Below are 17,195 nucleotides of genomic sequence, written 5' to 3'. Positions count from 1 at the left end.
ACTGCAGGCTTCCCCACATCTCATCCATTTGATTTGGACCACAATAAGGCAGCTCAGTAGAGTATTTCAGTAAAAACATACTCCCCTCTGGACCTCTCTCTTCAGGAGGTAAATTGTTTCAAGAGCATCTCCTTCCCATCAAGATGACTGAAAGTTCAAAATGCTCTCTTAAGTCCTTATTATAGAGGCTAAAACCAGATTTTAAGCCACCCACATAATACTATCCTGTAATTCAGCTGCTGTTTCTACTTGGCTGGAAAATCCTAATAGTTTTGTACAATGGATTTCTGGTGAGGAAAATAAAGTTAACTGACCAGAGTTGCATCCTCATGAGAACAAGTATCATACTTACCTGTTTCCTAACTGATTACCCCATGGAATATCAGGAAGATGGAAATCAAACAAACAACAGATTATTTTAGGAACCTATTTGGAGTCTCTCACAGTATTATTTTACAAACTTTTCTGATCCTCTTTTACAAAATCTATGCCATTTTGTGTAAGAAACCTAGGGAACTCTTTTGGGTGCCCAGACCTTCCTGACCATGCCATATTTCTCTCACACTGAGGAGAGTCAGCGCCAATGATGAGGCACAGTGCCCTACACACAACATGGAGCCAGGTGCTGGAGAGATTCTCCATCAAGCTGCTCAGAGTAACTGTGCTGGTAAGTGATGGCCCAATTTCTGTACTCACATTCATTACCTTCATGTCTTTGAGATTGCTGGCTCTTTTTTAATCTGAGAAAAAGTTAATGTAATCTTGCTCCTTTACAAGCAACTAATGCTCCTTTGGTATGTGCAAATCAAATCAAAGCATTCAAAAATCTGCTTGCTCAGTTCAAAATGACATGCTCCTTTTTTGTGTAGAAAACTAAAAACAATGATTTGCTGTTTTACTGGCTGTAGGAATTTTTTCCTTACCAGTTAAAAACATCTGAGAAACTATGTCAAGTAGTCTTAGCAAACATTCACACCAGAGAATAGTGTTCATGCAAAAATATCTCTCTTCTTTTCAAGAGAAGTGATTCATATACTAGTCCAGAATCAATCCTGACTGTACTGATTTGTGCTGGTTTTGGCCAGGACAGTTAATTTTCTTCCCAGTGGCTAATATGGGGCTGTGTTTGGATTTGTTCTGAACACAGAGTTGATAACAGAGATGGTTTTGTAATTGCTGAGCAGAATTTACACAGAGCCAAGGCCATTTCTTCTTTTTGTACTGCCATGCTGGTGAGGCAGCTGGGGGTGCATGGGAGGGTGGGAGACACAGCCAGGACAGGTGAGCCCAACTGACCAAAGGGATATTCCAGACCACATGACACCATGCTCAGTATATAAAACAGGGAGGGGTGGGACATCTGAAGCAATGGCATTTGTCTTCCCAAGCTACTGCTAGATGTGATGGGGGCCCTGCTCTCCTGGAGATAGCTGAACACCTGTCTGCCCATGGGAAGCAGGGAATGAACTCCTTGTTTTGAGTTTGCTTTTTTAATGAAACTGTGCTTATCTCAACTCAAGAGTTTTCCAGCATTTAACCTGCTGATCCTGTCCCCAGTCCCACTGGTGGGGCAGTGAGTGAACCACAACAGCTCTTGCTAAAGCCTTCCTGCTGGGCAAAGCCACACTCCAAGGAGGGACAGTACAAAAACTGAGGAGAAGGGACTCACAAACCCCCCAACAAAAACAAAAAACCACACCACAAGATACAAGTTAATAAAAGAGCTAGATGACTTTCTAAGAGAGACACATTTTCATGCCTGTAAAATTAAAGAAGTAGTTTTTTTGTGCACAATTTTTTTTTAAAAATGTAATGCACACAATTTATTTATGGGACACCATTTTAAAATAGACCCTAAGCATGAATCCAACTCAGTTCTGCCAAGAAAACTGGAGATGCAAGAAAGGAAAATTTAGAAAACAGTTTCCCTTTGGTATAAATTCTGTCAGGAAATAAGGGTGAAACTTGATCTTGTATGGATCAGCCGAAAATTATTTTAGTTTTTTTCTTTTTTCAGCTTCTTCCTTCAGGCAAAGAGCTCATCTGTGCCATTACTATAAATTATCATTACAATTTAAAAGCAAGTCATTTGTAATCAATATAAATCACTAATTTAGGACATTTATTCAGTAGCTCCCTCACATAACTGAAGCTTTAGCATCAAAAACTGCCTTTAGTGGCCAAAACCAAAAAAACATGCCAGGGGGACTTAAAACAGATGACTAACAAAATGTAACAGTACCTTTCATTCTCACCTGCTGGTATTACTCCAAGAGGAATGGGGGCTCTGACAGGCTTGGATACATAGTCTGTGTCTTTCCCAGCATCTATCTGAGCTCTGAGTATTAGCCCATGAGCAACTTCACTGACAGATCCATCTCCACCAACACAAACCACCCTATTACAAAACAAAAAATGCCAAACAGTTCAAAACAAACTCTTTCATAGCTGAACAAACAGGTGGAAGGCAGCTACCCCACACCATATACATAATGATATTTCAAAAAGCTAAAAAACATTCTTTCTTTAGCAACAAGCTTGGGCTTCACTGTCAGATGAATAAGTGTTACCTGAATGCTCCTTAAACATTCTTATTTCTGCTTTCTGTCTGAGTAGGTGGAAATACACTTAAAAACTGAGGAAGTTTTTCTCACCTTAGCACACGTCATGCTCACACAGATAAAAGAACCAAACACATTTAAGTGCCTCAGTGGAAAAGCTCTTTACATCCTCAATGCTGACCCATACAAACATTTCAATGCCTTCTAATTGCCCTTATAATAACAACTCACCAAAGATTACAATAATATAAAAAACACTTGGAAACAGCTATTTTCATACACTGTGCAGGCAGTTGAGGGATTTAGCAAAGTCTAAAATCCTAGTGCCAGCAATCCTTTGCACAAAGGTACTTAATCACTGCTTCTGGAGCACATAATTAAACTCCCACCTGCTGTGGCTATAGAGAGGAATGCATTTGTCTGTAAAAGCTCTGTTACAGCAAACCTTTTTTTTCCCTTGTTTTTGTTTATTTAAGTACATGTTACAGTGATTCTCCAAATTAGTAAACATATTTTAATTATAAGAATAGTAATAATACATTCCAAGTATTTATGACAGAAGCATTGTAATTGCTTTGGGAGGAATTCACCTAAATTATATTCTTTTCATGTATCTGTGTGAATGCAGTTGTGAAACTATGTCAAATCATTCAACAAGGTAAAACTGGTCAGATCTTCATAAGACAAATCTCCATTATGTTATTAATGTTATAAAATTTTTAAATTCAATTACCTCATCTCCTTTAATATTTTTCTTCAGTTCCTATTATTATTACCAAGCTAATTTTTAACCTCTAATTTTTAGGAATGTTTCCTCTATCTAGCTAAACACTGCTACATTAAATAAAAAAATACAATATATAATTTGAAGAATACAATATAAAAGTTTGAAGCACATTTTCTTCCTCAGTGCAATCAGGAGTACATTGCCTTTCTTTGGACTCATTTTTTGTTTATTCCCAGGCTTAAAATTCTTTGTCACAGTAGCAAAACCAGTTAATCTTTGACATCTGAAAAACTGTATACCCAGAAGGAGTTTTGTGGATTGCCTTCTGGCTATCAAAACTTTTGAAAGCAGATATATTTTCCTCTGATTTTGGAGTGCTGTGTAGATAGAGTCCAAAGAATAACATGAAAATGTTGCTAATTTTGATTTTTATTATTTTAGCATTAATCATCAAGAGGTGCCTTTTAGGCTGGAAATAGAGACACCATCAGGCACTTGGGACTCCCATGCTAATCAGTGAGAACCTGCTGTGCATGAGGAGTAGAAACTCTTGAGCAAACAAATTTTACTTGGACCTTGAAGAAAGCTTGTTAGAGAAAGAAACATCTATTTAACCATCAGATACAACTTTCGTAACCAACTATTCACTAAGGACTGACTAATCCAGGCTACTCTAAATATCCTTGATATTTCAGGCTCCTGACTAGGGAAGAGGTATATGCATGGGCATTGTCTATTTCTGCCTCTGTACAAAAAAGAAAACCCAGCTGAGACAGCAGCATCACAAATGCAGTCTCTCTATTTGTCACCAAAACTCAGCAACAAGTCAGGGGGAAAAAGCCAAATTGACAAAGTGCCTCCATTTTCAGTGTCCCTAAAAAAAAAACCAAAGTGAATAGCAAAAAAGGTAGAGTGTACAAGCCTGTGGTCTTTCAAAACAGAATAGTAACTGGGGATACCAGAGAAATTATAAATACAAACAAACAGCTTTGACAAAGGATTAACACATAGGAGTGCTGCTTTCAAAAAGCACTGAGATATAAACTTCTAGTTTACTGCTGCAAATCATAAGCTTCAGTTTACTTCATATGCTGTTAACATGGAAGGAACCATAACTCTCCTGGAGAGAAAATCAAGCCCAGAATTCCTTGTTGCTATATTGTTTACATACTGCAATAAATAAAAATACTACATTGTCTTGACATTTCTACATTTTTTTGTGTCTCTAAGGAAAAAAAGGATAGCAAAAAAGAAAAAAGGTAGAGTACTTAAGATATACGACTATGGTTTTTCAAAAGAGTTATATCCTTCCAGCCTAGATCTGGCTACTGGAGAAAGCCTTACAGGGGATGTTCTCAGTGTCTACAAAAAGATCAATGATTAAACAATTCAGACATGACTCAGTGTAGAAGGTATTTGTGAAAGAAGATACAATCCAGGCTTTTTCTTCATCTTTGTATTCTTACAAATACAGAGACTGAAACTTTCATGAAGCATATTTTAGAAAGATTTATGTTTATTTACTGTTATTTATGAATCTAAGATATATTTCTATTGTCAGTAATTAGTAAATACCAAAGTATTAAATGAGAACTGAATTTCCCAGGTTTCATATATATGAGAAACAGAATAATTCATTAAATACCCACCAACATAATTTTAACTGGAATACAAATAAAAAATAACATGATGAGGTTAGTAGTCACTAACCAGCTTACCCATCAAATGCCTGCAGTTCACATTCTTTAAGTACTGAGAGAGCATGTCCTTCATATTCAGTTACTGTGGAAAACATCAATTATCAGTAGATTAGATAATTTTAAATTATTTTGTCCAACCAGCGTAAGGAACACAGAGTAATTTCAGATTATTTTTTTAAGTCATCAATGCATTAAAAGTATGAGAAGTTATTTTATGCAGTATGATAGCTAAAAGGCCAAACATTAAATTTCAGCTGCTATCAGATACATGGCTATTTCATGCATTTATATTCAGATAATTCAAGATGTTTGTTGCATCAAAATGCAAGTTTTAGCACCGACACAGTTTGTAAACTTCAGGAAAATAAGCATATCCTCAGTTAAGATTGAATTACTTCAGGATCAATCAAATTTAATTGCCTTTGTGTTAGGATATGCAAATTGCTAAATCAAAAATAAGAGGAGTTAAACACAGAAGTATGAAATCAAGCCAAATACCAGTGACAACAGCATATAACACACAGAGGAAGGTGGCACAAGTATACACCAGAGTTCATAGCCTCTGGAGGAAATGAATCTGTCACTCCACATTGATGTCTCTGTGTTTGCTGATACCCTACATAGTACAGTAAATGCCAGTGAAGACAGGATAAACTGGCATACTACAGATGGCACAAAGCATCATAACTACATTTAGCATTTTCTAGGGCAGCTTTGCCAGAAGAGACAGCCCAGCTGCAGCCACCCATCAAAGATTTTTGCTGACTGACATGACACTTGCAGATGGATTTTTTGTGTAAGAATGTGCATCATTATATGCAAAATTACATTAATCTTTCATGCTTGTCTGTCCCTGGTGCTCACATAGTTCAAGGCTTTTCTCCAGTGTTCCTAAACATTGCTAAAATTATTAGTCTTGGTGTCTAAAACAATCATTCCATAGCTGTACCTGTTCCAACAGTATTTCTACAGACTGTTCAAAGGCTGCTTACAAGAACTGAAAACTCCCCTATCTCTTCCTATTTATACAAACACACAAGTGTGTGGATAATGTGAGTGTATATATCTTTTCTCCTAAAAAATAAAAAGGAAAACAAAATCAAAACAGAAGTGATACAATTTTTACACTTTACACTAAAAAATTTTTTATATTGCCTATAACTTCAAAATCCCCCAATCATTACTAAATTCTTAATTAAATAACTAGAGTTGTTTTGATTATATGGAAGGCAGAGATTTATCATTTTTCTGCAGAAACACCTATCCTTATAATAACTTTTGGGAATTATTTCCAGAATTTACTTCCATGCAGGGCCTTTCTGGAATATCAAAGCACATTATTTAAGCTACCATATTCAGCTTTGCATTACCAATGGGAACAATGCTTTTATCATTGTGAAAAGTGACCAATAACAGTGTGCATCATGCAAAAATGCAGAAAGGTTCAAATATCTTACCATTGCTTAGCTGTGAAAGAAACTCTTCCCATGAAAACATAGAGTTGGTTACCAGGTTACATGCCTTTTTAAATGAACACGATGACATTTGGAAAGTTATGAGTACAGTCTAATTAAAATGGAACAGTAAATAAGATTTATTTTGTAACAGAAAACATGCTCACTGCTTTCCTAATGTAATGTAAGCTATGCTTATTGTTATAGAATTAATTCACTCACAGAACAAGGACATGAAAATAAAGAGGGCTCATGTCTACAGAGAAATCAATAAAGGCAGTAAAAATTACTAATTTTATCCGGATTGAGAGCAGATCCATCCTCTTTGCATCTAATAGCTTAAGTATGGAAAGTACATAGAATTGGTCAAGATTGGGGAATTCCAAGAAATTTAAAATTTGATGAGAGAATGACAAAGGCTTTATTTTGACACATCATGGCAAAAAGACAGTGAAAAAATGAGGTTTTCAGGAAAAACTTTGTGAGAACGTATAGAGAATTATCTGAGTAGAAAAAAAATCTAGAAAAACCCAACAGACATAAGAAGACCATGTCTAAAAAGTTTTCTGTTTTCTGCAGGCTTGACATTCTCCAGAGAGGCATGTATAAATCATTCTGATAGCTGGAAAAAAAGCTAAGTGTTTGAATATTTGGCACTGGTCCAATTCAGGGGGGAAAACAAACAAACAAAAAACCTACTCAACATATTTTGGTAATAGGAAGAAAGCTTCTTTCATTGTTTGAGAAGGATGCAGATCTCATATTTGTCAGAATTATAATCACAAAAATATTATTTAATTATTTTTGACCATTTCTAATGCATAATTTAGAAAGATTTTCTTTTTTAGTAATGTTTTGTTCTTAAGTGGCAGATAACATCATTCTGAAGGAAGGACACCAAAGGTGCACTTCATTTGAACAGAGCCTCACATATTCCAAAACCACTTTAACATCCTCTTCACATTGCAAACAGGAACCAAGGGCTTGTCCTCTACACATAGAAAAAGCAATATACAAATAGTTCAGCACTTCAAAACAGGGGATGCTCTCATGAGACACCTAAACATACTGGCACTCATGCCACAGAATAAAATCAATGTAACTGGTAATGATAACTGCTTTTTTTTCATCCAGCATCAACACCAGTTTCTGTTGGTATTTACTATATGGTAAGCTCAAACCATTGCTATTTGTCCAATTCCCAAACATTCCTTTCTTTTGTGGTTCTACCCTAAAAATAGGAGTTTGGGAAGGCTGTTATTTTTTGCCTAAAAGTTCAGGTTGTAAGTGTGCATAAGTGGAAGCAAAAGAATCAAAACTAGGAAGAGAAGTGAGACAAGCTAGGATTCTGTCAGGGTTTCCTTTATTTTTCTTTAAATATGTGTAAGATTTGCAAGATACTAATGTATTTCTAAAATACCAGCTCCAATTATCACAATTTGCCAGTACTTGCAGGTATCTCAACAGTGGAGTGAGCTTTTGCAGAATTCAATTTTTGGAAGAGTCACTGTTCTTTATCCTAGCAGCCATATCCCAGCTGCAGCACAAAAAATTGCCCAATTCTAAAAAGAGGCCAGATTTTAGCTATTGTTTCACCTTAGCTACAGCTAAAAGTACTGCTTCAGTTTAAATTTGCTAACTCACACTTTCTAGAGCTCTAAGCACTTCAGAGATCTGCTTACTGCATGGAACAAAAGTAAACCAAAAACCAGCAAAACACAATCCACTCCATAATACCTTCAGTTATTTTTACTGAAATTATTTGCACATATAAATGGCACACAAAACCATTGGGGAAAAAAAATAAAAAAAAACCACTCCTCAAAATTTTAAAAGAATTAGAAAAAGTAAATATTACTTTAGCACTCACTTATTTACATACATATCTTTAGATTGCTAGATGTCATTGGGCATGACAGAGTATTTCCACTCCAAAGTTCTAAACACAGAAGAAGTTTATTTTAAGGGAAGCTACAATGAAGAATAAGATCTGGGCAGCCTGATCAGAGAGGAAGCAACAGCTACCAATGTACAAGACTGGCTGAGGAGAGCTCTGTCTTTCAGCACTCCACTGTCAATCTTTGATGTTCTGAAGTGGTTTTAGTAACCTGCACATTTTTTATTTTATATGCACTAGAAGCCACTTCAGAGGTTCAAATTTGCTATAAAATTTTTGTGCTAGACCAATTTTAACTTGGTGTTCAATGAATTGTAAATATATGTGGCAAAGTCTAAATGTAAACTATCTTCAGTGCAAAAATTGTACAAAAGCCTCCACAATTTCAACACCTAATCCACCTTCCTACACCACCAGTTGTGTAAATGCTGGCAATGCTCCAAAACAGCAGGAACAGCAAGATGCACACTCCAGCTTCACAGAAACAATGATGGGAGGAAAAAGCCCAGTTCAATTTACTTGAAATAGAGCACTTAGCTTTATTAGAAAAGGGTATCAGTGGACATGACTTTTACTCAGCACCCACCACCACCCTCTTCTTCTTTTAAATAATTCTTATTTAGTTCTATTTAATTCTCCATTATATTTATTTCTCTATTATTTAGTTCTCTACTAGCATTGAAAACTGCAATGTAGTTTTCTCATTTTGCCTGTAGGAGGAGTGTTAGGCAGCTAATAAGGACAGCAGCATTTTAACATTGCCAAAATAACCTTAATTAAAGGATAGGCCATTAAACATTTTTCTGGCTCATCTCAGAAGTTTCCTATAAAATTTTGAAGACAAATAATTAAAAAATAAACTGAGAGCTGGTTTTACTCCACTAGCAAAAATGTTTCTGAAGCCTCTACAAATTATATTCACAGCTTATATTAAAACTCTTTTTTAAAATTATGACTAAACAAGGCTAAGTTCAATTTCTAATATGACAGCATTACTATTCTGTTCACACTATGATCCATGCCTTCCAGGTGGAAAAATGTGTCTGTGAGAATTAAAATTTATATAAAGCTACTGGCATTCCCTCTCAGCTCAGAGTAGTTAAATTATTGCTACAGAATTCTAATACAGACAATCTTTTTCACATTTCTTCTAATGTGTGTTTAATCTTCACTTGATTTCACTTTAAACTGTGGGCTAAACAGTTTAAAAATACATGGATACAGGGAATAAAATCAGCAAGATCATTTTCATCTACCACTATTGCATTAGTATATTCTCATGGCTAAATCAGACTTTATAATTTTTGGCCTGCAACCTGAACTAGTTGTCATTTCGTAAGAAATTAAAGGAGTAACTGCAAGATGAGACCTCTTATAATTTGTTTAAGCTGAGACTGATATTTTTTCAAGTCAATTACAACACATACAGGAAAGATTACTAGTATTGATTGCTATAGGTAAAAAATTGCTATAGGTGAAACAGAATTACTAAGGCACTTTTTGACAACAAAAAACCATATATTGTGTTGTATTAAGTTCCATATCTAGTACTTGCAGTCAAAAGCAATAAGGATAAGCAGTAAATTCAAATTGTCTCACATGCTTAACTATTAGTTTGACAGAGGATTAAGTTATACTTCTGAAGCAACTTACCTGTGACATCAGTTTTTATGTCAGCAAGTTTAAAAAGAGGTGCAACTTTTTCATAATAAATGTGAGTGGCTTCTTTTTTGTGGCTGCTTGGATTAACAAACACTTTCAAGGATTTAGGTCTGTTTTGAAAGCCTAAAAAGACAATAAAACATTTAAGATTGCACACAACCCGACTACCTTTACAGCTTAAATGCTTTTTTGATATCAGAACCATTACAATATTTTCACAGGATAAGTAAATTACAGTCTAAAAAGGTCTCAAGTTTTTCTTGCATGTGCACTACTTACCTTTAAATTACAGTATTGATTAATTTTTTGTGTACAGCTAATAAACACTTACAGGAACCAGAAAAAAAGTGCATATGTCATAGCCTAGTTAAACCCTGATTCAGGAGCAGGGTGAATGTGAAGTTTGGGCACCAAAAAAGAAAAGAAACCCAAACATAAAAATGTATCCACACCCAGCAAGCATAGGAAAGCAACACCCACGAAAACCGACACCACAGTCCAACACTTTTGTCTTCTGAGAGTGCATATCAAACAGTCCAAAGGAAATTTCCTCATTGTGAAAGAGGCCCAAAAATATAAAGAAACAGAAAATTGGCAGAATAATTTGAAATCTGAGAATTATTGCTTATTTAGGTCTTTGGAGTAACAAACTCCAAGGAAATAACACAGAAATACTGCTATTCAAAGCTGAACCTTGTCTTGTACATTGATCCCATGAAGCAATTTTATTATTTGAAACATGGCATTTTGTTGGAGAGTAAATAACTCATGCTAAACCAATAACACTACTTTTCAAATTCCCTTTTCTCCAATTCCTACAATTGCCATGGTTCAGTGAGGTTTTGCTGCAAGAAGCAAGCAGTAGTCTGCCATACTGCTCTTTAGTATCAGGGTAGATTATCACTTTCTTAGCCAAATAAAAGCCAAAATACCTGGGAAGTGTACTGCTTTCAACACTCAAGAACAAAATTAGTAGTAACCCACAACTCCAAAAGGAGCCAAGAATGAAAGCACATTTTCCTGCCCCAAGAAGAATAGTACTTCAATTTTTATAGCCACATGTACCTTCAGAGTGCCAGCAGGGACTTCCTGCAGCTCATTCCACTTACCCTACCTCAACAATTGAACAGGAACAATTACTCAAAGAAATTATAGCTAAAAACTATTTCAGTATTAAAGAAGAACGTATTCCTTAAAATCAAAATTTATAATTATAAAAGTCACAGAGATTATTTTTTCATTTATTTAAACACACCAAAGAATCTTGAAAAGAGAACTAGCTTTTTATCCAGTTTGTGTCAAAAAATTTAGAAGATTTCTTAAACATACTGAAGGAACAGTTTGCTGCTATAACCTCAAAATTATACACAAAAAACCCCATATAACCATGTTTATGTCAAAATGTTACAGAGAGTGCCAAGTCACTGCACAGCAAATTAATCCTGGAGAATCCTGAATGCCTTCAGTAACAAGCACCTGTGTTCAGAAGCATCTCTTTCAAAAAGGAGAAAAAAGAAAAAAAAAAAAAGAAAAAAGAAACTTGGTGAGGATTGTGGGTGTGGATTTTTGGCTCAAGGACACAAGTGGCACAAGGAATAGTCCAGTGTGAAATAAAGACAAAACACCCTTCTCAATGAGGGCAGTCACGCCATGGATGACATGGTCTATCCTTAGAGATTTTCACAACTCATCTGGACATGGCTCTTAGCAACCTGATCTTTATTAGGAGCTCACCTGCCCTGAGCAGGAAGCTAGAACAGATAATCTCCAGAGGTCCATTCCAACCTAAATTCTTCTTGATTCTCTGGAAATAGAAAGAAGCTCTGCAGGTATGTACTGCAGTGGAATTTCTTATTCCAGGAATTACAACACAAACAAGGAAGACTAAGCAAAAGCATATATATATAGATAATTATCATAAAAACATTATAATAATATCTTAATTGAAATTTACTAACTGGTGTTGTTGAAGTCTTTTAGGAGTTATAATTTATTAAGACTAAAAAATAATTTCTGTGACTTTATCATTTGCCTAAAGCATCAATAAAATTCAAATGGAAAATTTATAAGGACTCCTGCTTCAAAAGAGAAGATTTAACCAAATTCATAAATGTGCTGTCATGTTTCTTATTTACAAGAAACTGTGATCAGCTGATCCTCCTAATACTCAACCCCCTACCAACACCCAGAGCTAAAAAACTGTAAAAACTGACTTCAGTCATGGATATCTGAGTATACCTTAAAAGTTATAAAAAACAAACCAAAAGCACCACCCAAACATAGAAATATAAGAATACAATACACAAAGCAGGGGGAAAGAATAGGAAAGTGCAGTTTGTAGAAATAGAGAAAGCAGATGAAGTGTCAAAAATTCTGTTACCCAGACAGTGCAAGTCACAGTTCTGCAAAACAGACATCAGGAGAAAAATGAAGGGATGAAAGCAAACATCACTATCTCACTTCAATGCTCCTGCATATGAGATGTAAAAATTTAACCCTAGGTGGCAATATAAAGTTTCAAAAGAAATCCTATGTAGGCAAAAGAAATTAAACTCTTCAGTTGGTGGAGGAAAAAAGTATATCAGAATTAACAGATAAATCCTAGCAAGATTTTCAAGAATTAAATTAATTCACAGGATCATAGTATTAAAATATTCTCTTTATGACTATTTGAATATCAATTTACATTTTTAGAGTGAAAACATTTCGTTGATGGAAATACTTGTCACAAACAAGGCATTGGAGCAGAGATGGTACACTACTGAAGTGGTTTTGTTTGTGCCAAGTAATTGCCAGCTGACATGAAAGGATGATCATGACAAAGGTTATTACTTTATCATTCCTGGTGTGCACTGGACACGTTAGAACACACCAAACAACTGAGTTTAATGAAAGCATATCCTGTAACTGCCGAAGATTAAACTTGCACACAGTATTATTGTGAGGCTTCTTTAAAGTGTTTTTTTTTAAATAATAATCTTTTAATTGTCTTTAAACAACCTGTATATGAATGAATCAATGTCATTGACTACTGTGTGCAACTGATCCCAGTCTGCCAGCCTTTTGGGGCTCTCCTAACTGGTATTCTGTTATTGTTTTCTGTGGCTGCTCCATTTGAAACGAGCCAGCAGCCTAAAGCAGGAAGGCCAACTGTTCCCCTAGTACTAACAAATGTGCTAATATGCACTAGTTTAAACTTGATCTATCAAGTGAATCAGTGAACCATGAAGGGTGGTGGGTCAATCAGGGTGTTCAGAAAACAAAGGCTCCTGGGGCAGCAGAGACGCTGTGCTCAGACATACATCTGTGCTGCTTTCAGGCCCCAGCCTCAGGAAAATGGGTTTATGTTACAGAAGTTAAGAGCCTGGAATCATGTCATTACCACCTACATTTATAAATACTTTCTACAACATTAGGAATATTATACATCAGAAGAACTAACAATATGAGGCAGAGTTGATAATGTAACTATGGAGACACCACTGTTAATATTAACTAACCTAAGTTAATGTTTAACATTAATGGTTTAATTAAAACTTCATGCATGAAGTTTCAGGCTTTCATATCAAATCCCTGTGTGATAGATACTATGGAACAGTAGATAAAAATAAAATGCACTTTGTGCTTTTTTTGCTACTTTATCATTTACTCTTAAGCACATTTACTGTCTTTTGTTAGTTTACAGAATTATTAAGCAAAGTTTTTCCAAATCAGCTCTTAGTAAGTACTACCTTGTTAAAAAATAAAAAGGATGAGCATTGACAACTGTACATTTTCTCTCATTTTTGAGCCTGCCTCAATCCTACAAGAATGCCTTTGTATTTGCATGTGCAGAGGATTTTAGATGGAACAGTGAATTCTACTGACACAGTGTGTCCCACCCTGCCACGCCCATAAATCCTGCACAAAAAGATGTGATGTATAAATGGAAATCACTGAGAGTGGGGTGTGCACCAGCACTGACAGAGATAACAGCACACTAGACCCTGTCTGAGCTGCCCTTTGGGGCCTTCCAGGAGCCAGCCCAGAGCCAAGGCTCCAGAGGTGCATGAAGATGGCAGTGAATATCTTACAGCATTTCAACAACTATATGATGTACAGATCAGATTTCAGGAGCTCTTCATATCTAGCTGGCATGCACTGCAACAGCAGGCAGAAAATAAGAACTTACTTGAATATGGGAGGATGGAGGCACACATGTTTTGTTACCCTGTCACACACAGAAAGAACAATAATAGCAATCACTGTAACTAAATTCTAAACACTTATATCTGTGTGTGCTCACTCAAATGATAACAGGCTTCATAAAAAATTATAGCCCAGTTAAACTTTAAATTGAAGTACCCTGAACACAAAGTCAGAGCAACAGAGGATACTCACTGTGAAGATAATAAAAATGAACAGGGAAAAACCATGTATGAAACATACATGCCAGATACAGATCACACTGTAAAAAGGAAATTGTGTACATGAAACTTCAGAAAATAATAAAATCTTCATTAGAAACCTCCATTTGGCTCATATTATCACCAATAAATTTGCTATTGTTGTTCCTTAATTAATGTAGATGCAAAAAAAACCAAAAAAACTTGTCAAAAAGTAAGGTAAACAAGCAGAAATTGCATTTATCTGCAGAGGAAACACACCTGTCAGTAACATGTACTCCCATTTGTCATAATGTCTAAATATTATTGACTAAATAAATAAATATATAAATATGCATATAAATGTTCTACTTTGATAAATCATCTGCTTTTAATTTTATCAAGCCCAAAAACAATAAAAAATCCTTCAAGTAAATAATTCAGTAGTTAATGAAAAATTACTTTGTGATCAAACTGGGAGAGGAGGGAGGACAGTAAAAGTAACTTTTCCTATTTCAGAAAGATAAAACCAGAAGCAGACAATTTGAGTTCATTAACAATGACTCCAGCACTATTACAAAACAAGAAAAAGGCTGCAGCAAAAGCTTTGAAAATCCATTACTATTTCCCACAGAAATATCAGCCACTGAGAAATCAACAGAACTCAACTGCATTGAATACTTTTAGTTCAGACTTAGAGGAATATCATCAGCAACTGGTATGATGAGGATTTAGTTTGGTTATTTTTATCTGAGTTCTGTTCCTGAAGTAGAAGGCAAGGAGAAAAAATGTACTGATCACACATTCAAAATAAATCTGTGCAAGATCTGAGCTTCTGGAGAAAGACAGGAGCAAGAACCTGAAACAGCATTGCACAGAACACTTTTTTTTTCAGGTTCAGGTGGCTTCCAATTACAAAGCTATAAAACAGAGACTGCGCCTCGAGGTCAAGGCAACCTGAGCTAGAGATACTGCAGCTTTTTTTTCTGTGAACATATGGTATCACTGCTCCTGATAGATGGAGAGTAATCTAGGAACAAAACAGACATTTGCTCCTTCTGCAAATGTCCTTGCCTTTATGGGTAGCTGGAGATCTGCAGGAATCCTGGCACTTCTGCAGATTGAGATATTTCATGATAAAGTCTTTCAAAAGGGGAAAAGGGAAGGGACTTTTTAATACTCATCTTCATTGGGAAAATCCAAAGCATACTGTAAACACACAATGCAAGAATGCACCATGAATAACTCATGTTGTTTCTTTAATATCTGCTTGTGAAACTCTAGTAGAAGTGCACTATAAATTCTTATTCAAAGTGTTGTTACAAACGCTACAGATGCACAAGATTTAAATTCTGTAATCTGGCTCAGTCTTAGCAATTCAGCTGGAGTTCTAATAGTGTGTCACAAGATAGACTGCTGTTCTGTAATAAACAAACTCATTTCCTATAATCTGTAAACAGAGGCACCTTTGGAGCTAAATCAGAGTTTGGGAAAGGGATGTTGTTTTGGTTATTTAAATCAAAAACTACATTCTGTGCTTTTCAAATATAAACTACAGTGAAAGGTTTGGATTTCCTGAGGGGCTCTTTTCCCTACATGGTGACTTATTTTTTTTAAATTTTGATAGAGCTTCCATAAACTAAAAAAATAAAAAATTTCCAACCAACCTACCAACCCTACAACTGGTTAAACAAAGCATCCTGAGACTGGCATTAGCTTAGGCAAACACAAAAAGATATTTTTGTCAATAAATTTTTGTATCAAATTATGCAACAAGAGTCCAAAAGAACCTTAAGAGCACTGCCACCTGTAAATTTATAAAGATGAGGAAAGTCTCTCCCATTAGCCTCCTAAAGAATATGGAGGTCTCAAGTGGGATTTCCTAAACCATCACCAGAAAATTCCTGAAGAGCTCCCAGAAGTGCAACTACTGTAGTACCATCAAGTGTGATGCAATTTCAAGTGAAAATATCAATAAAATATGTTATTTCTTTCAGAAACAATTTCCCAGAAGACTCTTCAGTCAGAAAAAAGAAAACCATTTATTTTCAGTAGCTTTCAAAACTCTCCCAAAAATAACATCAATTTGTTTCATTTTTACTGATGCATTAGTCAATTATTGTCACTTTCCTAGATTTTACACTTGACCATGTAAACTTCAATAATAAACATTTGCCAGAAATAAGACTCATATCTGTGTCCTAATTTCCACAGGCAAGATGTTTCCAAGCTTCATTCAGCCTCATGGATTGCCAATAGAAATAAATATGACATCAACCTCAATTAAATGCTTACCATTCAGAATTTCCTTCAGATGTCTAAACCATGACTGACAATGATCTTCACTTAAATTATTTAAATGGACAGCACAGTCTGTAAGTTTATTCTCTTCTTTATTCAGGCATTTAAAAATTGTGATACCCAACAAAGTACCACCTTTTTTCTGCCCTGCAAAACGACGACGTTTCAGTTTTACTGAAAATACATCTCTCATTTCAATCATTTCCTCTTGAGCCTGTAAAGCCACACTGGAATCACCTGGAAGGGGAAAAAAAATAAAAAGAAAAGCATTATTAATGTGATTGGCAGCAACAACTATAGGAACAGTTAGGGCTTCAACTCTAGGTTCACTTCTTGCATCTGTCCATGCTTGCATTGAAACTTATGGCATATCATTTCCCTCAATCATTAGGCTTTTATTTTACCAACTTTGTTATGTATCCAGCTGTACAAACAAAACTATTTCAAAGAGATTATTTACTCAGCTTTCTGGTGTTCAAAATAATTTACAAAATTTTACACTCTAAGAAATACTGTTTTTGAATTCATA

General features: G+C 35.4%; 1 protein-coding gene across 1 annotated transcript in view; it reads right to left on the bottom strand.

The window, feature by feature from the left end:
• CERKL (ceramide kinase like) overlaps positions 1 to 17,195 on the bottom strand; it is a 50,150-nt gene that overhangs the window by 12,516 nt on the left and 20,439 nt on the right. The window contains exons 2-5 of the mRNA XM_056496555.1: positions 16,661 to 16,903; positions 9,993 to 10,124; positions 5,007 to 5,070; positions 2,256 to 2,398 (exon numbers count right to left, since the gene is read on the bottom strand). Coding sequence (XP_056352530.1) covers positions 2,256 to 2,398; positions 5,007 to 5,070; positions 9,993 to 10,124; positions 16,661 to 16,903 — 582 coding nt within the window. The remainder of the gene's footprint in view (positions 1 to 2,255; positions 2,399 to 5,006; positions 5,071 to 9,992; positions 10,125 to 16,660; positions 16,904 to 17,195) is intronic.

This window comes from Oenanthe melanoleuca, chromosome 7 (assembly GCF_029582105.1).
Source record: "Oenanthe melanoleuca isolate GR-GAL-2019-014 chromosome 7, OMel1.0, whole genome shotgun sequence".
Classification (NCBI taxonomy): domain Eukaryota; kingdom Metazoa; phylum Chordata; class Aves; order Passeriformes; family Muscicapidae; genus Oenanthe; species Oenanthe melanoleuca.
This window is presented reverse-complemented; position numbering and strand designations above follow the sequence as displayed.